This window comes from Corvus moneduloides, chromosome 5, assembly GCF_009650955.1.
Source record: "Corvus moneduloides isolate bCorMon1 chromosome 5, bCorMon1.pri, whole genome shotgun sequence".
NCBI lineage: Eukaryota > Metazoa > Chordata > Aves > Passeriformes > Corvidae > Corvus > Corvus moneduloides.
Genome location: NC_045480.1, coordinates 8377122 through 8403239, shown reverse-complemented (window position 1 = coordinate 8403239; position 26118 = coordinate 8377122). Strand labels below are relative to the sequence as shown.

General features: G+C 46.8%; 1 protein-coding gene across 1 annotated transcript in view; it reads right to left on the bottom strand.

Annotated features, from left to right (window-relative positions):
• Positions 1 to 1835: 1835 nt before the first annotated feature.
• NAT8L (N-acetyltransferase 8 like) overlaps positions 1836 to 26118 on the bottom strand; it is a 33197-nt gene continuing 8914 nt past the window's right edge. Inside the window, exon 3 of the mRNA XM_032109280.1 lies at positions 1836 to 9270. Coding sequence (XP_031965171.1) covers positions 8903 to 9270 — 368 coding nt within the window. The 3' untranslated portion in view covers positions 1836 to 8902. The remainder of the gene's footprint in view (positions 9271 to 26118) is intronic.

Sequence of the window (26118 nt, the reverse complement as noted above, 5' to 3'; positions counted from 1 at the left end):
AGCCTATGTGGGGACTTAACAACTCTGTCTCTTGGCAAAAGGCGGGCCAGCATGGATGGATGGATGGATGAATAGATGGAGGGAGAGATGTAGATAGCTGGATAGGTAAGTAAACAGATGGAATATTTTGCAGCTGTGTGGCCAAGATAAAAGCAGTTTTGTGGGCTGGATGTGCTCAGCTGGCAGACCTGGGGTCCTCCCTGCCTGGTTAAGCTGCAACCTTCTTCCTTTCTTTGGAGAGCACCAAGCCCCTGATGAGAGGCCATGGTTATGGCAGAAGGGACAGCCTGGGTTGGGCCTGTATTGCTGCTTTGCTTTGGCTTTTTAGGAGGCATTAAGGTGTACGTAGGTGGTGGGTGTGCTGGGAGCAACAGGGAAAGGGATCATGAGGTCTTGTCTCATCCAAAGCATGAGATATGTGCCTGGGAACAGAGGGTATGGAGGCAAAGTCCTTGTCCCCCTGAATTCGATTTTTTTCATCTGAAGCAATTCACCATGAGGGATGAAAGAGCCAGGACAGGAATGTGTGCCCGATTAGTGGAGAGTTTGAGCCCAATTAGCAGTTAATTGAGGTGCTGTAAGGCACACATCACACCCACACTGCAGCAGCTTCTAAAACCAACTCAGCTTTTGTTGCCACTTTTCTGTTATTTCACTAAAGCAGTTTTAAGGGTGGAGGTGGCGTTTTTGTTAGGTCTGGTATAAAATTAAGCTTGTGCACATGCATGAATTTAGAGCTGTTCTCCCCCCCAGGCCGCCCCGAATCCCAGAACACATTGCTATCAGTCCCAGAAGGTGTTTTGTGTACACCTCCTCTGAGCGAGATAGTGCTGTCGGGGTCTGCACCTCTGGATACGGCAGGGAAATGACAGGGGCCGGATCCACAGGGCAAAGGCATTAACTCTGTGCTCCTCATCGCTGCCTGACTGCTGCGCCAGATAACCCTGCGCATCCCAAAGCCTCAGCCCGCACTGCCGGGGCGGTGATGGCCCTGGGGGTGCTGCTTGGGTGATCCAGAGCCAGGTTGCCAGGGGGGTGTTGCTGGGTAGGTGTCCCTCAGCTGCTGGCTGGCAGGGCACTCCTGCAGCACTTGTACTGCCATCAGAAACTGGTTTTCAGGAACAGACATCCCCAGAGGCTGTTCCAGCAGCAATCAGTTTATTCCAACTGTATCTAACTGTGACTGGAGGCTGAAGTCCCGTTTCCCCTCCCCAAATGGGAGACCAGTGATTCCCTGCCTCACAGAGGTGCTCCAGAGTTGGTTAGAAATAGCCCTCATGCAGGTTTCACACACAAACAGTGGGGAGCAGCCCATCGTTGCTGCTTTTTACCTAAGGTAATGCACAGGTGTATGGAAGAAAAAGGGGCCTCTGTGGCTTGGGGAACCCCCAAGATGCACCTCCACCATGAAAACATCCTCCTCAATAACTCTCACTCCATCACTTTATAACCTTAGTGGCAGAGAGCAGACACTGTGTGGTTTTGTTTTGTCCTCTGCTCCAGTGGCACATTCCTCAGGGCTACCTCTGATCTCATGGGGGATTTGGGGTGAGTACTCAACCAGGCAGGTGGCCTGAGGCAGCCCTGGGCCTGGTGGCCAGGGCCAGGCAGGGTCCCAAGCAGGGCTCTCTCCACAGTTACTGTGGGCAGCTTCTGGACATGGCAGTATGAGCTGGAATAGCATGGAAATGCAATCTAAGGACACGCATGAGACACAAAAAGATATCCCTGTTATCAATGGAAGCAGGAATGAGTGGTGTCTGCCCATCCTGGAACTGGGGAGCTGGAAAAGATGCAGGCACCATCTGCACATCAGTAACTTGACAGCAGTACAGTTTAGGAAAAAACTGACATAAGTTTTAGATTTTATTCATTCGTACATTATTTACAGCAGTTGCTTTCATATTACAATTCTCTTTCATCTTTTCAGTTTTCACTTATAAAAAATTAACCAAATAAACCTTATATAACCAAATTTATCACAGCAGGTCTGGTTAATTTTCACAGTTACAGCGGCCATCAGGAACAGAACTTAAGTACCTACAAGTCATTTGTCCAGAGCACCTCGCCTGCCCCTGCCTGAGGACACCCTGCTGTCCCTCGAGAGCTGGCTGGCTCCCGGGGCTCTGCCAATGGAGAGACCTCGCTGCATCGGGGTCACGCTTTGTAGGCTGGAGCTCAAAAGCCTAAAGCACACCAAAGTATAATTTGCACACATCTTAACACCCTACCACGCCAGGGGAACGATTTGCATTGGTACCTTGATGGTATGCAAACAGCTTTCCAACAGAGCTGACTCCTGCTTCCCTCCACAGAAAATAAGAGTAATTGATTCTATTTTCTGCCGTTGCTGAGCCCCAGAAGTGCAGTAGCAGACTGCACTGGGGTACAAGACTGCGGCAATGAGCATTTATCTTCCTCTGTGTGACTCTGACAGCTCTTCCTTATGTCTGTCCCACCAGGAACAGCACTTGCAATAACTCACCCTTAACTTTGGTGAAAAACCTGCACTGTGTAAGGGCTCACAATGACTCGGCTCTAGGGACCCCACATGGGCAGGTTCTCTGCCGAGGTGACATCCAGTTCCAGAGACTGATGGCCTTCCCTAGTACTTAATCCTGCTCCCCAGGTGCAACAGCACCCCTTAGGAACACGCTGCTGCCAGTGTGCTCCTAACAGCATCACCTTCATTAACTATCTCCCTGGGCTCTCCCCCACGTGCTCTTTTGCTTTACAGTGGTAATTATTGCTGTTTTAGAATAGGTTCGTTTTTTCTTTGAGGACTTGTAGCCACTTCCCATTACAAAGTACAGTACAGACTATGCTGAACATAGAAAACACAAGACTCATTTCACACTGGTCTTGTACAACGGCGAGGAGATGCAGAGTAAGGGGCTGTTTGGGGGAATCCAAGTTTCTATTCAGACGTGAGTGAGTAAGCCACTGCCTTAAACATGAGCAGTTCTGGGAAGCAATTTAGCCTGTTTGTTGGTTTTTTTTTAAACTGACATTGGACATTTTCCAAATGCATATCACACATCTGCTTAACACTACCAAAAATATTTTTTTTCCTTTACTGCATTTGTCTCAAGAAGACTTTTGCTTTAATAAAATAATACAAGCACACAAACTGCTTAAAGCTAACAGCCCAGCACAATCATAAGTACAACTCACAAAGCAACTGATGCTTTGTTAAACCTAATTACATTAAAAAAAAAAATCAAATATACATATTACAAGGCAAAAGGATTAAGCTTTGGAGGAAAAGAAATTGGGAACAATGTTAGCTATAATTTCATTATGCTTACATAGAAGTAGCTGCTTCTGCATTCAAACGTGTTACTCGTAAATAAATTTACAGTTGCATTATGTATTTGTTATGCTCTTGGTCTCACTAGGTCTCTGTCTTCTACTATTTAGATGTTAATAGCATGTTCTCTCCTGCAGGTGACCATTGTGCAATACAAAGACAGCACTGAACAATGATTTTTAACTGTGATGAAACTCCAAATTCTGACTTGGAGCTTGTTATTTTAAACAATACTGTGTTTTGACTAAACTCTCAGTTGTTCAAATTAATCTGGTTTATTTTTAATGAAAGGTACTCCCGAGCACCATTTGGGTAACAGGTTTTGGTGGGAGATAAGCATAAGCTCTACTGCATAGTCTCTATGACTGAGGGATGCAAGAGCACACCAATTTTTTCTCAAGATTCTATGTGGATCTATTTTGAGGGAGAAAAACCCAAAAATTTTCCTTTTGCATTTTAAAGCTTATTTAACACTTAGCATTACTTCATTTTCTTTATGTGGTACAGTATATTCCACTGCAAGACTCCAGTTAGTGTGGAATTAAAATGCCTTTATTAAGCTTTAAGTAGAGTGCATACCAAGAGCATCACACCAGCACTAATGAAACACAGGCCCTAGCACACCCAAAGTGAGATTGTTAATTCAGAGGTAACCAGAGCTGGTTCCTGCCTTTGTGTGTTTGGCAATTTGGAAGTCCCTGCAGTCAGTTTCTACCCATTTGCACCTCAGCCAGCAAATCTGGCAAATTAAAAGGCAGCAGACCTGCATCACATACGGGTGTGGATCAGTGAGCAACAGCAGCAGCAAGGATCGGGACAAGGTTCTGCAGAACCACAGTTCCCGTGGGGATTCTGACCACAGCACTTTCTGTTCTCCCAGTTGGCCACAGCAGGGACAGGGCCCGAGACCCCCCTGGCACCAAACACTTCCTGTTCCCACTGCAGGTGTGCAGCACCAGGACCCCACCAGGCACATCCCAACCCCAGCTGTCACCTGCTGACCCTTAGTCCTGCCTCTCCTACACAGGGACTATTAAATTCTGACATCATGACCTAAAGAATCATCCTCATTTCCCATGGGGAGGAACACAGGGGCAAAATGACCCCAGGTCCCAACCCTGCGGACAGATGTCCCCAGGGTCATTTGTCCTTGCATTTGCTGAAAGGCAATTCTGAAACAAGTGCTGCAGGCTGTACCCACACACAGGACCACGAGGCAGGATCACTTCTGGAGAAAGGTAAAGGCTTTCTCAGAAACAGCATCCCACATCTTGCATGGGGACAGGGAGGGGAGGGAAAAGAACAGCTTTCCACTGATGGCAATGCCCTGGACCTTTCTGCATCTCCTAGCAGAGACACGGATGCCATTCCTAAGCATCTTGCAGGTGCTGTCTGCTGCACAGAGGGAAAACACAGCATGAATTTAAAACAAATACAAATTTAAGGGTTTCAAGTTAGGTTAGAAACCACTTTTTTTGTTGGTTTGATTGCTTAGCATTATCAGCCTGGATCTGTTCGGGGCCAAGCTTCTCGGAGAGCTTATTGCCAAATATGACATGTGCTTGAGATGCCAGTTTGCTCAGGATGTGGAGGGAGTTCCCACTCACTCCACTGGGAATGGCCCACCCAGGCTGTGCTGGAAGGCTGGGGCAACCCCAAGGCTGTGGACCTCAGCCACAGTAATGCAAATTTTCCCTTCCTTCCTCCTTTGTTTGTTTTCTTTTAACTTTTGGACATGACACCTAGTGCTTTCCTCAGGGAGCAAGGGCTCTGTCCCAGGCCCCTCCAAGCAAAGGACACTTGAGCAGTGTCTAGTGCACAGGGATTAGCAAAAAAAAAAAAAGCCCCACTCTAAGGAGAGAGCAGCCAGGTGAGGAAAGTGCATCTCTGCAGGCAGCATGAGGGCAGGGGGCTGTGAGAGCCCACCTGCACTGCAAAGTAAGAGCAGCTATGGGCAGTGCCTTCACATCTCTAACACATCCTCCACCTGAATCCGAACTGGTCTTCCTTAGCCACCATGTTTACCAGCAGAGGCTCAAACCCAAGAGACATTCCACTCTTCCACACACTCCTAGCCAGCATCGTCGCTGGAAAGAGAAACCCCCAAAATAAATCAGGAAAATCCCCTCCCATCTCACACTGATGTGGGTCTCTGTTGGAATCAAAACTCATGGACTGGCAGTAGGTCCAGATCACCACCTCTTCTGCTCGGGACCAAACCCAAAATCACCTTGTGCTGCTCCTCACCCATCCAGCCATTGAACTCAGATGAGGAGAGTCAGGAAATGATGTTCAGGCTCAGAGAAAGGGCTGTACTGATCTTCTCCAAGCACTTTGTTTAAACCAGTGCACCCTGAAAGATGCAGAGAAGAGAGATGGATCTGCCAAAGGCAGCTCGACCTCAATGTGTCCCCCTGTAGCTGCACTGTGGCCTGCCCACACACTTCCCTGGCAGCAGGTGAGCCTGGTCCAGAACCCAGCAACCCTGAATCCAGAGCTGTGCCTGAGCTATCACATTTAGGGAAACTTTCCATGAATGCAGACAAAACAAAAGTATGATGTAGTGCTTTAAAGTCCATCCTTGCCTAATCCTATTCAGAGCAGCTCTGGGCGGGGAGAGCAGCAACAACATAGGAGTTTGTGCACTCCTGTCCCACCACTGCTACCAGGGACACAGCTCTGGCAGCCCGCTCCCTCTTCCAAGGAGAGCAAATCCCAGCCTATTTGGCAGTCAGCCCTTTCCTTCAGAAACAAGCTGTCCTGGCTGGAGAGCTGGGAGCAACCAGCTGGATTTCTTCCAAAAAGCCTGGTCACAAAGCAACTGGCAGAAGCCTTAAGGGAATAAATTTTCTTGGCAGCTATTGGCCAACTGGCAACAACTCAATCCTTATCAGTGCATTTCCATGTGCCAGGGAGGAATGCAGACAGCACCCCCAAAGCCACACCTTTCCAAAGCACCTCTTCCCCAGGAAACTCAACAGGTATTACGATCAGATACTGTAATATCATCAGTTAAAATTTACACGTTTTAAAAGAAAATACTGGTAACTTGACGGTACTTCTGTGTCTGTGGGATCTGGTGGGATTTATTCCAGGTTTGGATTTTCTGACAGGATGTGGAGTTTTATTACAAAGGCACAGGTATCAAATAAAACCAGCAACATTAGTTTAATTAAATAGCCTAATAAAAAAAATTAATGATCAATTTAGACTTTACATATTCCTCCCTTATTAAGAGACTAGTTTTTGTTTTTTGTTTTTTTTTTTTTTTTTTACCCCTCTGGAAAGGTTTTAGTGCAGTGATTATATAGCAACAGAAAAATAAACTAAAAAAGGCACAAACTTTTGTGTTTTGTTTTTCTTTCAACTTTTGCTAACACTTTATATTTGTCTGTTTTACTTCGGTTAATAAATCACTGAATGCAGCAAGAAAATATTCTGCCGATTTCTGTACACTATACAAGAACCCCTACCAACAGTACATTATTTCAGCTTCAGGAGAAATGTACAGCATAGAAAGACTTTTAAAAATATAGTGCCCCATACAGAAATTTTGTTAATTAAACTCATGGTCTCTTGCTACAGTGTCCTTCACCATCCTCATTACCCCCTTATTGCTGGGACACACGCTGGGACTCAGCCCCTCCAACTCCTCACAGGCTGGACTGAGCCAAGCACTGAAAGAGCAACTGGGGTTGTGCCAAGTGGCTCCTCCGTCCCCAGCATCAGTGACTGGCCCATGGCCCTGCAGGGATGGGCTGAGCCCCTCTGCTCTCTGTCAGCATCACCGGCCACGTCTCAGTGCTGGGAAAGCTTCCGGCTGGAGAGGAAAGGGCAGCTCCCAGTGGGAGTGGGACAGACAGCACCCCATGTCCAAGGTCTGTGCTGTCTGTCCCTCCATCTGCTCCAGGGCTCCTGTCCTCTCCACACACCCCAAGGCTCCTTCCTCCTGGGGCTCTCCTGCTGACTCTTCCATTGTATTTGCAAGCATGGTTAACACATGCTCTACCCCATCACCAACTCCATCATGATGAGGTGGGAGGGTTCCCCCCTCACCACACACATAAGAATTGATAAAATAATAATTGTTTTTTCCCAGTAACTAAAGGGGTTTTCCCTTTAAATGTATTAGCAGAGCCAAACCCCTCTACCCACCGAAAATTAAGTGCAGCCAGAAATGGTTTTCTGTAATACCTCTGATACCACGCTTTAAAAATTAAAACCTACTAGTCTTCTTTTTCCCCAAGATGTAATTCATGCAAAGTTGCTATTTGTTTAAATAAGTTATAAAAGTTGATATCTCAGGCTAGAAGAAGCTGTAGTCTTGGTTATTCTTTAGTTGGCAGGCACTGTACATACATACCGGGTACAGACACATGCCGAATCTGCTTTGCATTGCTTTTTGCATTGTACAATTCACAAATCTGACATCATTAAAGCAGTTAATTACCGTTGATGGAAGGCTGCAGTGAGGCCATCTACATTTATCAAACAAGCAGCTGGTTAAGATAATAAGTACGCTCCCCCCCACCCCGGCGCTCCCCAAAATGCTATTATCTGTCACACATTGCTTCTCTGAATTGGTGAGATTTGGTGCGCACATTAATGTGCAAATGTGTTGCCATAGGAACTGCAGCCTCCATTACGCCTCAACGACACCATTCAGCAAAAGCCAAAACTAAAAATAACAACAACAACAAAAAAATAACCCTTAAAAATAAGATGAAAACAAACAAAAACCCCCAAAAGGCAGCAAAGAGAAAGTCCAACGCACATGCGGAGTCTGGCCCAGGACTGCAGGTTACGCGTGGCTACGGAACAGCGCAGGAGATACTTAGGTTTGATCTTAACTTCACACTATGGTACAATGGGGCTCAGTTCAGCCGGTCCGAGTCTGTGCTGGCTTAGGAAGGAGGGGGAGGTGGAGAGGAGTCGTGGTTACCGGATGCACCCAGGGTCTCTCAGACATTTGGCAGAATGAGGCACATCCAAAAAAAGTGCAACACCAGTGCCGTGGTGGCAGTGCGATGTGTTTGAGTGCGTGCACGCGCTTTCCTCTTCATGCATTGTAGCAAGCGGGTTGGGGCGGGGGGGCAGGGCGTGCCCCCCACCTTTTCTCTGAAAACTATTAACCAGTAGATTACGGTAAGAGGAATGCATATTCTACTTACTGGTGTGTGAAATACTGAAAACTGCATTCAAGTAATATTTCTGCACTATTATGAATGCATCACTATGTTATCTTACACTTGGAAAAGGAGAGGACTATGTACACCAGAGCAGTTGTACTATTTTGCAGTAAGTTTCTGTGCTTTACGGAGGTACCTGGGAAGGAGAGGCTGCTGCTCTGCTCCGCCGGGTCGCAGGACTCCCAGCACCACCACCTACAGCATGCGAGGAAGGGGCGCTGCTCGGCTGGCCCATCGAGCTGAACGGAGCAAACCAAAACGTGACGTGAGGGTACAAAAAATCTAACCCAAAACTGGCAAATCAACGGTGATGAGAAATAGAAGGGTAATTTATTATTTTTGAAGGGGGAGGAAGGGGGGAAAAAATACTTTTTTGTTTTGTTTTGGTTGGTTGGGGGCTTTTTTATTCTTCCCGCAGCTGCAGGCGGTAGCGGTGGTAGCGGACCTGGAAAAACATTCTCTCCAGTAAGGAGCGTGTCATCCCTGGCAGGGCATAATGTTCGACAACACCCACGTGCTTGAACCCCAAGGACTCATAGAGCTTGTGGGCTGCCATCTTCACGGCCGTGGTTCCCAGCACGACAGAGGAGTAGTTGTTGAGCATGGCAAACTCCAGCACTTTGCGGCCCAGGGCCTTGGCGATCCCTTTGCCGCGGTAGTTGGAGTCAACGGACATGCGGCGAAGCTCCACGGTGTTGTCTTCCTCGTTGCCCCGTGCTGCCACGATCCCCACTACGTTGCCATCCAGGACGGCAACCCAGAAGCAGGAGCCTGTGGGAGATAAAGCAGCACATGTAGTCACTGGCCACCCTGGATGGATAAATGCCCATTGCCAAACACATCTGGGAGCAGGGTCCAAAATCACTGGTCACACATTGGGACAGGTGACCTCCATAAGTAAGGACCAAACTCTCTTTTCCCTTGACAGTGTGAAGGAAATGTTTTCCCAAGGAAAATGCACAGGGGCTACAACCTCCTGTCAGGGAGTTGTAGAGAGTGATAAGGTCTCCCCTGAGCCTCCTCTTCTCCTGCCTAAACAACCCCACTCCCTCAGCTGCTCCTCACAGGACTTGTGCTCCAGACCCTTCACCAGCCTTGTTACCCTTCTCTGGACATGATCTCAACATCCTCCCTAAGCTGAGGGGCCCAGAACTGGATGCAGTACTCAAGGTGTGGCCTGAGCAGTTGCTTAATCATCACTCAAGAAAGCCACTGTTCAATACAGCAGCCAACCATGGGCACTGACAGGTCTCTTGCCCAGATAAAAAGCACTGACTTTCAGTGCTCTGGAGCAATATGTCTTCATCCAGAGGAAGAAGACCCCATGACAGGAGAAAACCCTGGTGCAGGCAATGGCCTTCTTCCTGGGTGCTAAGCAGAAGAGAACCTGACTTGGGCAGCAGCTCCATCTTCAGCATCAACTCTGACTACTGCTCCAACCCAAATGCACGGCACATCTCTGTAAGACCAGAGTTACACAGCCCAGGGGGGGGTAAAGGACCACCCTTCCTCAAAAACCGGGGGAAACATGAGTAAGACAACTCAGAGTACTTTGTCACTGGAGGAGAGCAAAGCATGGGGTGGTAGAGGCACCTTTGCAGCTGCTGCCTGCAGGACAAATACACCTTGTGACTCTATGAAACCATTTGAAAGAGATGCCCAAGGTCTTCCCCGCTTCCCTGTGGCACAGCTCAGCTTCCAAGGAAAAGCTGGGTACAAACAAGGCGTGGGGAACCAGCCCAGGTTCACCTCAGCACACCAGGCTCATCCCCACATTCAGAGGAATGCGCAGCTCCAGCCATGCTCACTCTTGTTCCACTGCAAGCAATCCTTGTGCTGCTGCTATCTAGGCCAACAGCTAATTTTTAAAACATCAGGGCCCATTTTGACCCATTTATCATGAGCAGTTAAGATGTCTCTGGTCTGCTGCCGCGTTGACAGTGCAACTTGTTCTCCAGCACTCACTTGGATCTCAGAACGTGATTTATTCAGACATGACCCCAGATGAACACCTACAAGCACTGAAATCCAGCAGCCGCCCTCCCTCTGCGTACAAATCACAGGGTGGAGAGCTCACTGCTGGTTTTAACCTGCTCATCACGTGGTGGCTGAGCCCAATTCACTTCCCAGCCCATCCATCACACCTCTGGGCACACAGCGAGCGCACCAAACATCAGGGCCACAGTGATCCTCACCCTACATTCATGGCCACTGCTCCTGTGGCGTAGTCCCAAAAAGGAGGTTCGGGAATTTTCCCATGCTTGGGGAGCAGGGGTGGGATGCTTCCCTGGGGCCCCAGTCCTGAGGCAGCCCTCAAAGGTGCCACAAAGGAGCCATCAGCTGGTGTCCACTGAGCCGCAGCTGGTGGCACAGCAGTCACATCCCCCTCATCCAGGCCCATGCACAGCAATTCCTCCTGGAGCTGCTTCCTCAGCAAGTCTGCCTCATTTTCCGTCAAACCAGAGATACAACCTAGGTTCCTCTCAACCCGAGGTTACACAATTGCTTCCACGACTGCTTCCCACTTTTATTCCTTATTTTCTCTTCTTAGCAAGCACCTCTTCTCTGTGCCCACCAAACCTGAGAGGCTGCTAAAGCTCACTCAGCAACACTTCCCACATTTGTAAAATGGCACGTTTCTGGTACTTTGAGGTATTCTGAATATTTAAAACCCAAATCTGGACATACCCACTACAGCAGAGCCACCAAACCCTTCACATTCCCAGCCCTTCTAACCATCCTCTCCATACTCCCACACCTGTCCATCCTAGCAGGAACTGGATCCGGTTGCAAGCAGCATGACACCAAACCTGCACTCCTTGTTAGATTTTACTTACAATTTTAAAGCTTAATTATAATGATTTTGAATTCAACGTGAAAAGAAATAGTATCTGGCACATTTCCCAGTGTGTGTTGTGCACACAACACTTATAATTAGCCACAGACAGGACACATCTGCTCAAACAATGCGAGTTGTATTCAGATCTCATTTACACCAGTGCCATCAATCCCCAAAACTTCTACCCTGCTGTCCTCCTCATGTCTGTGTCTGCTCCAAGGATCACCAGCAGCCAGATCCTTCAGCCTACTAAAGACACCTCAAGTTCCCAAAGGTGGCTACAAGCCCTGGAACAGTTTTCCCCCATGGGGTTGTCAAATCCCTCCTCGGGCAGCTGCATCCCATTCAGATGGGGATTTGCTACTGAAAGCTGTCTTGGGATCACATCACAAGCTGCTGACCTTGGGATGAGACTTCCCCTCCTCCTCTGGGAAAACCCTCCAGTTTCAGAGCAAGAATGCTGAAGGTCCTCCCCTCAGATTGCTTTTTACCTAGACTCAACTAGATGACCTCTAAAGGTCCTTTCCAATGCAAACTATCCTATGATTAGGATAGTTTGGGTTGGAATGCCAGCCAGCTGCAGCTCCTCACCATATCCACTCTTCCAGCAGCAGTGTGGAAGCACCCTGGAAAAACCATTGCCACACCCCAGGGCTGGGAGGGGGTCTCCTCCTCACCTTTTCTGGACTGAGGATATCAACTCAGAGCACGGCTTGTTTTTGCACTTTTTTGTACCTAGGATGAAACAAAACTAACTTCGTCTCAGCTGTCAGTAATGAGCAACAGCCTTGTTTGCAGTGCTATTATTAGCAAGAGCTGACGTTTTACTCTCTCACATGCTATCTGAAAATAATCACTGCTGTAAAGATAAACACAGACCCTGACAGCTACAACTCTCCCTGCCCTTCCAGATACTCATCTTGTGGCAGCATCTCTGTCTTTGCCTTCACCCTCACTTGCCTCCATCTTCTGTCAACCCATCACTGTGGTCATCCAAAGCTCTTCCATCTCACTCCAGGATCGGTTCTTCATGGACATCTTGCATTTAACCACAGCTGCCCTGTGAACACCGCTCTGAAGCACTGGAGGCACTTGGCAGAGGCACCAGCTGTTTCCCGCCAAACACCGAGCACTCTCCCCTGCCTCCTTCCAAGCTGCCAAAAGCGAAAGTGAGGAGAAGCAGCCATGGAAAACCCACTACCACCTTCCTCAGCTCTCTCCACTCCCTCAGCTTCACCACGCAATCTTGACATCAAGAACTCAAGTCAAAAGATATAATTTTGAAGAATTTTTTTTACCATGAGGGTGGTGAGGCACTGGCACAGGCTGCCCAGAGAAGCTGTGGCTGTTCCACCCCTGGAGGTGTTCAAGGTCAGGTTGGATGGGGCTTTGAGCAGCCTGGTCTGGTGGAAGGTGTCCCTGCCCATGGCAGAGGGGTTGGAACAAGATGGCCTTTAAAGGTCTCTTCTAAGCCAAACCATTCCATAAAAAGAGCAACAAGCCACCTTGTGATACACACACCTATGAAAAAGGCACAAAATGGCTGTGAACCATTGAGTGCCAAGGAACATGATTTTGGCTTGCTCATGCTTCACAGCAAGGTCAGACATGGTTCCTCAGGGCCTGAAAGCGCACAAGATTGCACTGTCTTTCTGCTCTAAATTTAAGGATGATTCCCAGCTTTTGAAGACCAAAGAGGGCATTCTTCTAATCCATTCACCCATCCCCACAGCACAGGGCTGCCCTCAGACTCCACACACCACTGCTGGCGCCACATCCCGAGGATGTCCCCGCAGCGGTGGCACCACACTGGCCACATATCCTCCACTCCTGCTGAGGAGGACATGCCATGCAATCCTCTGGCTGTGCCTGCAAGCCTCCTCTCCCACCCTCCTCCACTGTCATGAGCTGCGCAGCTCTCCCCCACGCAGCCGACGAGGATGGATGGTGGGTGAAAATAAATTCATTTATTTTTGCTGCAAATTCTTCTACACCTTTTGATGAATAAAAGGCCGGTGGGTGGATGGGTGGAAAGACTGGAGCCAAAAGCAATAGCAGAGTACTGCTAGGAGGGAGGGGGGACAGAGACATCAGCCTTCCTCACCAGCATGAGTCCCACATGACTGACTGTTGCGGGTTCCAACAGCTTTCCTAAGCCCTCAGCATGCAGGGACCACTACCTCAAGCCCCAGAATTGTGTTCTCTGAAAAAGCAAAGCTCAATCTTCCATGTACTTTTCAAATACATTGTTTTCTAGAAAATTCTAGTATTCCCACAAGAGCAGGCAAAGCTTTGCTGCCCCCAAAACTTCCTGAACTCACACCTGGGTCCTCCCTAGTGCCAGCACCCACACACTGTGGGGTGAGGGTTGAGACAGGTAAAATTTATCCCTGTTTTTCTTAGGGCTGGAGAGAGGACAGAACAGCTCCTATGGCCACCACCAGCTGTTGGTGCCAATTTTGCATGGATGCATCCCTGTGGCAAGGAGTTTTCCTTGGAAGCTCAGCACAGGGCAAGGACAGAAATCTTGCCCAGAAGCACACTAGTCTTCCCTCTTTATCTTCAGGGGTGGCACTGCTATGTACACAGCCGACCTCTCATTAATTCTTAGAGGCTTATGTGTGGAACATAATTTCTAGCCAGACATGCAACTTCTCAAGGCAATATCCCTTCAAGCAGAAACTGTGACCTTCAATTCTGCTTTGGCATGTCACAGAAACACAAATGTGAGCAATTCTGCTACTGGCTCAAAGCTGTCACAGGTGATGTCCCTGGGGCATCACCCAGATGAGGGGACTGGCAGAGACACTCAGCAATTTCCATCACCACTGCTGGGAACCCACCAGGACAGCACCAGCTCATATGCATCCTTACAGCAGAGCCAGGAAAGCATCCTGTGCAGGGCAAACATCCCTCGCCTACATTTTTCCCCAGGCAGCTATGAAGGGGCAAAAAGAAAGAAAAAAATCCAAACACCAAAAAGCTCAAAATAATTTCTGTGCATAGGACAGGGTCTGCAATTGCCTGTGTTCCTTGCTCTTAATATACCTACATAAAGACTTGCCAAAAGTGACAGGCTTGCTAATCCCAGAGATCCAAATGCCCCCTGACCCCTCCCTGTGACCCCCTGACTGCAGCACAGCCTGGTGTGACACCACCACACAGAAACACTGGCACAGAGGAGGAGCAACACACTGTCACATGACAGAGCTTCAAGCATTTGCCCTTGCAGCCACTTGTTCAATCTCCTGTGCCATCTTTTGGCGTGATTTTGGCTAGAACAGCAGCTCCTTGTGCTAAGCAGGGGTGGTCTGAGCAGGACAGTACAGAAGGAATCAGGACCCAGTGCAGAGCCACTTTTACCTATTCACCAATAACCTGTTAAAAAGCCCCAAATTCAGTGTCTGGGCTCTCCTCCTGCCAGCATTATTTATATACATCACTTTAAGAGAGACAGGCTGTACATGGCAGCAAGTGGACAGAGTCCCCAGCCCACAGCTAGCTGTGTATTGCTGATGCCATTTAAATTCTTGCCCTTTTATGCTGTCTGGGTTTTGAAGAAGGAGAAGAGGAACTACCCAGCACTTGAGGCAACTCTCCCTCCTCCTTCCCCTCCATCCTCAGTGAAATACGGGGCAGAGCAGCCGAGTTACATCAGCATCAAGGGAGGAAGGAGGCTCTTCTGGGGACAGCTTGTCTGCCGTGATGTGAATGCTGCCTGCGGGAGGAGGTTAGGGCACAGACGTGGCACATCGACTGCCACCCAGCCAGACACAGGCAGCTTGGGTGCAGGGACTAACCAAGGACAGGCAGCAGCTGTCCCTGTCACTGACTGCAGCTGCCCAGCTAGCCAGGATGGGGAGGGATTTTTGTCTGTGTTTATGAGGCATGCCATTATCCTATTATCCCTCCTTACCTCCATCTTTCCCCTGTGTTGAGTTTCTCTCCTTTCCACTTTTCTAGTTTCCCTTGGTTTCAAAAGCAAGGCTGCATGACAGCTCCCACAAGTTCTGCTAGTAACTCTACACTTGACTTCAGTTAAAAGGCATTCCTGGAGGGCTCCTACAAAACAATGGCATTTTAGTGTAGTTTATGGCTACAGAAACTGGGTGAGATGCGAGAGATCCTGACACTGACACTCCTGACATCCATGAGCATCCCTGTGCACCAGACAAGGTCCAGGCGTGGGGGAGCAAAAACGTGTCGGGACGAAGGAATTATTCATGCATGAAATGAGAAATGCTGTGGGACGCCTTCCTCCCCATCAATAACTCCACACAATCTACCACTGCAGGACACATTGCCCTGTTATAAATAATTCCCTGCTGGAAGAGCACAGGGCAGTGCATCTATATGCCGAGGGTGGGTGACATCCCTTGATTCATGGAGCATCTGGGCAGCAAGCAATGAGATCACCCACACAGCATGAAAAGAGATGGATGATTTGGTTCTGAGCAACCAATTCATCTACTACTCCATCCACCTTCTTTTCCATCCTTGCCACCTTTCACCTGTGTTGTTACCAAGGGCTGAAGGTACTTGCAACAACCCCAAAGTTCAGGCAAAGCCTCTGGAATTGCAAGCAGCAGGGAACCAGTGGGATGCCAGTGACATCCAGCATTCAGTCTGCAACACAGCCACAGTGCAGTTCCATGGACACTTGCTCCTGGTAGCAAGAAATGCTGTGACCACAATCCACACCACAGCAGTGGATCTCAAACTGCCCCAGGAGACAGGAGTTCAGAGGTGGCCTCTGAACTGATAAACCTGAGCATGAAATGAGAGACAGGGTGAAGGGTTTTTGGACGGCAGGCAACAGCTGTCCTAAGCACCAGTGCAAACCCCAAACTGTATTTGCATTCAGAGCGGTGTACACTGTAACATGCCAGTGCTGATAAACCTGGAGCAGCAGCACGTGCTGCACAGGTGATGGTCCCACTGCAGCTTTCCCTGCACCTGGGGGTGGAAAGGGTGGTGGGGCTGCAATTTAGAGTAACAGTACGAAAACTTTTGTCAGTGTCTGCTTCATGCTTTCTGATGGAGCTGGTCCAGCCTCAAAAGCACCCAGCTACTTCAACACAGGTATTCCACTTTGGGGTGCCAAAGCCCCCAGAAAACCCCTAAGATGTTGACAGTTATGGCTAGCTACAGTTTACTTTCACTCTAATATTTTGACAGGAAAAAGGAAAAACACATCCTGCAGTAAAGGGACTTCAGGAAGTGGCCAGGTTTGGTCCTAAACAGCACCTCCTGCTGTCACTGCTGGGCATTTCTAATGCCATAACCCAGCAGGCATTTCTAATCATCTTAAAACCTTTGCTTTAAACCTCACCCCGTTCTTCTGAAACACCTCTATGACAGTTCCTGCCCACGCACCTTACTCCTGGCAAAGCTTTGCAAGGACCCAGCCTGGACGCCTGGATCAATGCAAGCTGTTAGTGGACGAGCCCCATGTCAGCACTTCACTGGTTGATTTTACAAACAGGCTTAAGTCCCGTGGGGCCCAGAGTGACACCACGTGTGACAGCACCCGAGGGGGTGCTCAGCAAAGCCCCAGGAAGTGCTCGGCACAGTGCAGGAACAGGCTTTTGATGAGACAGCTAGAAATCGAGGCAATGCTGCAGATGGGATAAAGACAGCCCTTCCAGCACATTTCAGAGGGTGCTATATTAAGAAGTGTAACAGCAGGACTTTAAAATCTTCTGTCAGGCTCTTTTTGCTGGCCATGCTGCACCTTGAAAAGCAAAGACTGTAATAAAGACAATGTATAACAACCGTTCAAGAAAAAGCTGCTGAAGCAGTTGTGGGGAATTAGAAGTAGCCTGGTTATCTGGGACAGATTTAGCCTGACCCATCACTCTTCTCTCTGCTGGTGAAAAGAAGGACATGACACAGAGAAAGGAGAGACAAAACCAGGGATGTAGCAACCAGGGTCTACCTGCTGCTGGGTCATCAGGAGAAAGCACGTATTGAGAAACCAGGCAGTGTCTGTGGTTTTGGCATGTGAGCAATTGTTATCGATAAGCAAAGAATTAAACAGCTTAAAGGAGTGGATAAAGACCAGGATATGCGATTTTGGCCTGGCATTGTCCTCAGGGCTGACTGGATGATGAGTCCTGGTGCAATGGAGCTGGCTCAGCAGAACGGACTGGTGTGCACAAATGGACAAAACCAGAAAAAAGTACTTAAACTACTTTAAGGGTAGATGCTCCTTATGCATGTAAAATATGCACTAAGCCAATCAACTGCAGAGTCAGGCCTTAAGTAAGCCTACTTTCTAGAATTCAGACTGGTTTTTAGTTAGAAGTTTTAAAGAAAAAAGAAATCAAGCTCTTCTGCCAGCTTTGCTAGCCTGGGTCATGCCAGCTCCAAAAGACTGATGTGACAATTAGCTCCTTGTTAGTGAAATTAGTTTACAAGATCAAATGTGCTGCTGGTTGTGTTTTAAGCCAGCTCCTTGAAAGGACATTGTTAAGGCTTGGTCTCCATCTTCTACATCAATCTTTCACTTCATGGCTTTATTGCTTTCAAAAGGTACTGAATTTGCCTTGCAGCAATTTTCACTTCCAAACATTGAACAAACTGGAAAATCTACAATTATTGGATGTCCTAGAATTCATTACTTGGTGGCTGACTTTTACTTTATATGCTTTACTGTAAAAAGGGACTGAGCAATAACCACTGAACAGCTTTCTTTAGCTTAGCAGTTGGCCAAGCCATAAATCAAACAGGAAAACGGACAGAATCAATCTGATTTTCACCATCCATCACTACTTTTCTGTCTAAATTTAGCCAAGGCGCCCTTTATTCAAAAGAAGTGCCTGTATCTACACAGGTATTGCACCAAATGCTTCACAGCAAAGGGAGAAACAAAGGTTCATTTACTTAAGGTTAAATAATAAATGCAATTCTGAGCTCTACAAAGACTACCAAGCAATTTTATGCTGCTCTGAGGTCAACAACCTTTGAGATGAGTCACTCTTCAGGAGAGCCCTTCTGCAAAAGACCACATCTAAAGCCTACAGAGCTCACTGCAAACTACTCCTTTCAGTCAGGAACAAGGTAGGTAAGATGAATTGCACCCAAGATACAAGTCCAAACTTTAGATATGGCATAATCATGCATCAGGACAGAATAACTCATCTGTACCTCTAAGACCTTTAAATCAGAGTCAAAAAGGAGGCTAAGAGGTGCCTCCCCTAAAAGGTAGAAAAGGGAGCAACTAAGAACATTTGCATATTTAAAAAGTGACAGGAAAAAACCAAACAATAAACCAAGTCATGTAAGGGGTGCATATATTCAACCAAAACGTGATGCACAGCATGTTTCAGTGCTTCTGAGCATGGTTTTAACTCCCTTAGCACATTCTTGCCGCTCTCATGAGTCTCTAAATGAGGACTTTTCTACCACAGCAGCCAAGGAGTGACAGTGACAAGGCAATATTTGTGATGCAGGAACACTGACCAGAAAAGTCTCAGATTCCAGGGCAGCTCCTCCGCTTTCCTTCCTGGGACAAACTGGGAACTGACAGTCAGTGACTTGCACTTCACAAGCCCTGCACAGCACAGAGGAGCTACCTGGGTACTTTCCTCACACCAACAATAAATACGGCTCTGCTGCACTCAAAGCCTTTCCTTCTGCACATGGCAGTGCTTTCACAAGAATCCTACCTTGTTGCTAACACAATGAATCAAACCTCCCTGACCTCTAACTTTTCATAATCCATAGGAGTGAAACGGCAGTCACAAGGAGTTATATTTTCTCTGAAACCATTACTCAATACTGAGGAAGATGTCAGGAAATCAGGGCACAGATTTCATACAAACTACAGGCTGAAGTCAGGGGCTACATGGCTTGATCTCCATAAGCCTATTGCAAGCAATAAATATTTCCTGTTTCTAGCACAACATCTTGAAATGGTGTTGCACACACAACCTTCCCAGAGCACAGGCATCCAATAAGGACACCACTTACCAGCTGGGACAAACCCACCCTATCACCAGCTCCTACATCAAGACAAGCCCCCAAAAGCCATTACAGTGGATTGGGAAGAGCTCAAGAGGAGAGGAGTGAGGGTGGCTCACTACCTCTGTCTTCCCCAGCCACTCACCGAGGGTACTCATTTGGGTATTTCTCACTGGACCAACCCTGTCTGACCCCCAAGCACCTCGTCAAACCTATTCCCCTAACCTCTGGGGAAGGAGGCCATGACTAAATAACAGGGAAACTGGGAAAGATAATCAAGTTGGTAAGGAGAATCAGGCTTGGGAGAACCAGCCTCAGGCTTTCTGCCCTGTTCCCATCAAGGCAGCATGTTGTCTCTGCAGAGATGCTCATCCTTTCATGGAAAGGGAAGAAAAAAAGCAGTTTCCATCTGCAGCATGCCAAGAAACAAGGCCCTTACCTTGGAACAGGGTCTGACGTACTTCTGACATCCAAGGCTAGAGGCAGCAACACGACTAATGCTACAGTTTGAGGCAAATCCAACTCCTGACCCGTATAAATAAATGAATAAATAACTATCAAACCTCTCTGGAAGCAAATCTGAGTATTCTTGATGTGCTTTAAACACCATCACACTTCTAACAGTGGAGGACTTCTTAGAGCAAAGACTCTCTCCCTACAACACACCAACCAGCCTATCCCACTCAGGAAGAGCAGGAAAGGAGGCCCTTTCCCCACCACACCCTCAGGTGTTCCCCACCTGAGGCTGAATCTGACCTATTGATAGCTGCAGGCACCTCCTGGTATCTGCACCTTCCCTCATCTCCAACCCAACCTTCAACCAGGTGGGTGGTGACTTCCATGACCAGGCAGAACCAGCAGACAGCATACCCCTGCTTTCTCATCCCCCTGTGTTTGTAAAGCTTGGTTTTGGGAGATGCTGAGCCCTCCTGACATGGTGTCTGAGGGTCCTCAGCCCTTCTGAGGCAACTGGGACAGCCAGGACTGCCAGGGACACTACTGCAATGAGTGCTCTCTCCTTGAAGATAAGCACAGGCCTTTTTCCAGCAGGAGAAGCCTGTGAAGGCAACCTACCATCCTGCAGGTTCCACCTCCTCATGGCCATCCCACCTCAGCTTCCACTGTAATGAACACCTTTCTTGCCTGCAGCCCTCTTCAGGGCTTCTCCAGATTTACTGTGAATATGTAATCCCTGGGAGCTGCTATATTTATCCCTAACTCAGCAAAAGCAAGCCCTGGGGTAAGGTTGCTCCAGTGTGTCCCACCTGTGCATGCCAAGGTAAAGGGCTGCCCCACACCCACTCTGCTGAAGCCCTACAAAGCAAAGAGGACAAACACTGCTTCAGAACACCCCCTTCTGCCAGGAGTTATAGAATCCTACAATGATTTGGGTTGGAAGGGACTCTGAGGATCATCTATCTCCAATACCCTGCCATAGGAAGGAATGTCTTTCAATAGAGAAGGGTGCAGACCCCAGCAAGGCCTCCCAAGCAGCTGGAGTCTCCATCACCACACTTGCTTCAGCCTTTAACTCTGAGCAAACCAGTGGCAATACCCCATGTGAAGCCAGAGCCCTGCCGTGGTGCAGAAAAAACACACATCTGGATGTCTGCTCTTGTTCAAGCCAACGTGTTTCTACATCCCCCTCCCAGCACATCAAAGCCAATGTGACTTGGGTATAATTCTACTGAACCCCACTAGTCCAGACTGAAACAAGCACATTTATTTAACGTGGCAGTGCAAGAAAATTCCACATCCATAAATACACGAACATCTGTCAGGCTGGGCACAAACAATGGACCTGCTGTGGATGATGCATTAACAGAAGATGAAAATTACATGTGTAAATCTCTACATCTCTCAAACTAAAAAAGAAAAAAACCCCAAACTTTGCCACACGTTCAGACTACCACGCCGGAACAATCAGGCCAACAAGTCCCTACCAAAGCCTAATCCAGATCTCCTGTGATAGCATCCATCACCACCTTACACCCCACATCACGTGAACAGGGCTCCTTTGAGCCTCAGCCTCAATACCAGTCACAGGAGCTGGAAATTTGAAACACGTCTGTGAAATGAATTATTGGAGTGAGTAGGTAACAGGCCATGTTTCATTCCATCAGGAAGACACGCGGCAAATGAAGGGCAGGCTGCTCAGGGCTAGTGAAAGCAGACACCTTCCCGCCGTGCACCCTCAGACTGAGGCACGCTCATTCACAAAGGGCCTGTGGAAACAGGATCGACTTACAAATACGAACAGCACTACAGCAACCAGAGCCAGAAGAGATGCAAATCCACACAAAACTGGGTAGAACTGCAGTATTTTGAGGATCTGTTGGATTTTCCCAAATACAAAGACAACACTAAACCCCCTGTATCTGATGCTAAGACATGCCAGAATGACCAAGAGCAGGTTCACAGCTACAACTCCTTTTTCCAATGCACCAGTATTCCCTAAAACATCATAAATTCATCTTGCAGGCAGCTGATAGCATATACAGCAAACCCAAGGTTTACCACCATTTATGTCACAGGTCTTCTGTAACTATCCAAAGAGCACTTGGACCTATACTGCCCCTAAGTATAGGCTAAACTCCCAGCAAGAGACAAGGGATTTAAGCCCATGATTAAGTTAAAGCAAATGCTCCACTGAATCTTTAAGCCAAACTGTCCCAAGAGTTCAGTCTCAGTGAACGTGGGGGGTTTTGTGAATATTTTTTTAGAATTTCACTGAAATCCTCTTTAGCTATTTGAGTTATCCATGAAAAATAGTCCCACTTCTCAAGAATCCTTGCAGATGCTTTGATGTTTTTCAGACTACTGATGGCTCAAAAAAAGCCCCGTAAAACCCGATGATGGCTTATTCCGAAACAAAAATCACTGTCCGAGAGGCACAGCTTGATGTTATCCCCTGAACACTGACAGCTCCTGAAACCCCACCAGACAAAGATTTTCATAGCCATTAAGTGAATCTAATTGACTTTACAAGCAGCAAAAGCTTGAAAAGGTGTTTTACAAATACCCCTTTTAAACAACTTGGATTTAAAAAAAAAATAAAAAAAAATCACTCATTAGCATCCCTATTGTACAATAACTTCTTCCCCACTTGCTTTCTCTCTTCTTCAACAAATCGCACCACTAACGATGTAGTTCCACCAAGGAGGACTTTACCAGGATGCACTGCTGTTCAGCAGCCAGGTATCTGCCGTGCTTCTATTGCACTGCCTCTCACTAACCATCATCTGAATTAGCACTTAGAAATGGCAGGTGCTCCAAACCAGGCTGTTTTCAAAAGCTTTTCTTTGCAGTTCTACTATTTAACATTATTTTAAATAGGAAGAGTACAGATTTAGGTCTTCCCTGGATTCCCACTAGAAGTGTTACACAGTGTTTCTGATGCTGTTATCTAGATCCAGGGAGGATGAACAGATTTGGCACCTCCAAAAAAAGAACAAAAAGCCCTGGTCTCAGCAAATTAAGTGGTTGGGTTTGGGTTTTTTTTTCTTGTGCACTTTGACTGCAATAGCAATTTTATACATCTTGTTAAAATGGGAAGAATTAGGTTTGTAAGAAAAGTCATAGGGGAAAAGATCAATGGATACATCTGGAAGTGATGTGGGTCAGGTGCTCTAAAGAAGGTGTAAGAAATGTTGTTGCTGGCAGTTCATTTGCCTTTAGGTAAAATGTTCTCCCTCCACCATTGACACGTGGGTTTGTGCACTGATGCACTGTTTTCAGCTTAGCAGACACAATATCCCACTGCTGCTGACTTCTATTTATTTTCTCATCTTTGTTACTCTGAGTCTTCTACCAAAAAAAAAAAAAAAAAAGTACTTGCACTCACCAGGCAAAATATCTGAACAACAAACTAAAAAGAAGGAAGTACATATACAATGAAATTAGGTAAAGGCACATAAGCTGAAAAGTTTGATGGAAGGAAGGGGAAAATCAGAGATACAGAGGAATCCTGGGTATGGGACCGCCCCCCATGGGAAATGCCAGAAGTGATGAGTGAAGCAAGAACTAGACCAGACCAAGAATCACTGGAGAACTCAACACAGGGATGGACAAGATAGCTGAGCAGAATTCAAAGGAATGCAAGTATTGCAGTTTGACCCAAGACTGGAAATGTGGGATACAGAACTGCTGTGCTAGGGGATGAAAGAGGGGGGGGAAAAAAAGGAAAAAAAAAAAAAACCTCAGAGAATCACTGTTGGTTATCTGATAGCTGTTGAAGTGAGTGTTGAATGCAAGGTGCACTGAGGAGCTACTCATGACCAGACAGCTGGCCCAGCATCCCTCATTTCAATTAGCAGCACTAGCACAGAGCCCAAGAGCTGCAACTGTAAAAAGCAAACAAACTTGCACTGCTGATGCCGGTTTCCAAGTCAGGATTCGAGCACGCTGGCAAGAGAGAGTGGGAACAGCTTGTATAACAATGCCTGGTGATCGAGAGTAAATCTAGGGAAGCATCTTACCTAAAAATGCAGTTTTTGTCAATGCAAAACAATTCACACATTTGTCCTGAATTCACCAAAGGTAGAAAATGAAAGGCAGAGGAAAGCCAGGCTGGCACTAATCCTGCACAGAGTTCAGCCCCCAGCATTGCTGGCTGGGACACTGGCACACAGCTCAGTCCTCCAAGGATCACAGGGGGTGGATGCCCCAGCAGCCAGGGCTTCAGAGATGGACCCCCTCAACACCACTTCAACTACTACCATGTATAAAATACCTAAATATGTAATTCAAAGAGGGCCTGGGATGCAGGAAATCCCAGCACTGATGCAGTATAGATTTAACAGTGCCACACAAAGAGGGACCTGCCTGAGGGGTAACAAACACTTAACCATATCTTGCCTCTATCACGATCAGTATTTTTAAGTATACACTTGGGTCTGACCTGTGCTTCTTAAGGAAAGCTGCAACAGAGCCAGCCATTCCATTTTGGGCTGAAAAAAGCATTACATCCCCCACTAAACACAGATCCATGCTTTGTCATAGTGAAAAAACAGAGAGGGAGTAGTAAATTAGTTTAGTTTGGACCAACATTATCCTCCCTTTTACTTTCCAGCTCCTGAACTGAAAAATCATTTTCTCACAAAATCTCTGGATTTCAGTTTTGCCGCTTGGATAAGTCCTAGAAACAACACATGAATTTTAAGTGACAAATATTACTTGCAAGTTACAATTTCAAGCAGGACACACTGTGGTGGGACTAATGCGTTGTATTATTCCATTAGCGTTTACACTGTTGCAAATCCCATTTAAAATAACAATATCTCATGTAGCCACTTAAAAATACAACTGTAATACATGCTTCCCATTACCAATTTTGAAATGTCTCCTTTCACTCACAGAATCCCATAAAGCAGAAGCCCAGCTTGGCACTAAGCCCTGCAAATCACAGGTCTACCTTTTAGGATTATCCTGTAAGAAATATAATTTTTGCTTTTTGTAAGAAACACCCTTCAAAGTTATAGAAGATAACAAATGATATTGTATATGCTGTCATAAATTGTTAATTGATTGCTGGGGCCCAATGGGTCAATAGATGACTTAAAAGAATGGCTCAAAGCCATCTGTAACAGATACCACAGCTTGAACCTGGCTCTGACCAGACCACTATGAACTAATTTTTGATGCATCCTTAATAAAGGACATGAGGCTTCTTGGCAATTCCCTGTGGCCCCCTTACCAAAACACAAAACCAAAAAAACAAACAGAAAAACCCAACAAAAAAAACAAAACCCAAAAAACCCACAAACCCCCAAATCCTATTATTTGGTTACAAGGAATAAATTTGTCAATAGAAACTAGGTAAGACATGCTGCTATCTTTGGATTTTCTTTGACTCCTTTCATTAGCCACCTGTCAGGATAACAAAACAATGCCTTAGCTTTCTACAGAATGGGAAAAAAAATAAAAGGGAAAAAGAAAATCTAAAAATATACTTTGAAGCTCCCTGTTTTGCTGATGCAGAAAGTAACAACAAAGGCTCATACATCCCTCAGCTCATCACAGAGCCAGATACCAGCAAAACTCTCTAGCTCTCTCTTTTTGCAGTAGTCTGGAAGGGAGTAGCATCAAGCATGTGATTATTTGCAAGAGGTCCCCAGCACTGCATTACCAAAATAAAACCATGCGCTCTGCAATACACCAGCAAACAATGCTGTGAGCTCCCGGAGTCCCCAAGGGGCTCACGGCCACCCCAAAAGTCATTCCCATCCTGAGGAATCAAATATAACCTGCCTGAATCAAGATCTAAGTCTACAGAAGGAATTTCAGAAATCCACTCGGAAATTTGGGGAGATTTTGAATGGTTTGCCTTCTTGAAAAATCAGGCCATGCATTTAGACTTTTACACAAAACCAGTTTTTTTTCAATATATTTAGAGGTCTTCCAGTAGAGAGCAATCCCCAATGGCAATTTCTGAAGTATTAAGACCACTGGTGGTGCACACTGAGAGGAAACAACATGACCACAGACTCTTAGGGTAATCCTAAGAGGCTGAATGTAATAAATAAATATAACAATGGGAGAGTAAGAATTTTCAGTTCACATTCCTACATCCAAAATTCAGTGTCAAGAGGGGCTCAAAGCTTTGTACCTTTAAAACTCCTGCCACTAGTCAGATATCTAACACAAAGCCTGAATTTAGGCTATTACGAAATCTTAACCTGAAACAGACATTTGGGCAATGGTTTTAAATCTTGGCCATTCCTAAGAAAGCAAGAGAAAGAAGAGCTGCCTAAAACCCTTTATAAGAGTAATAAATTTGCATTTAAACTTGCGACTAAAATTCTGGAGTCAGAATC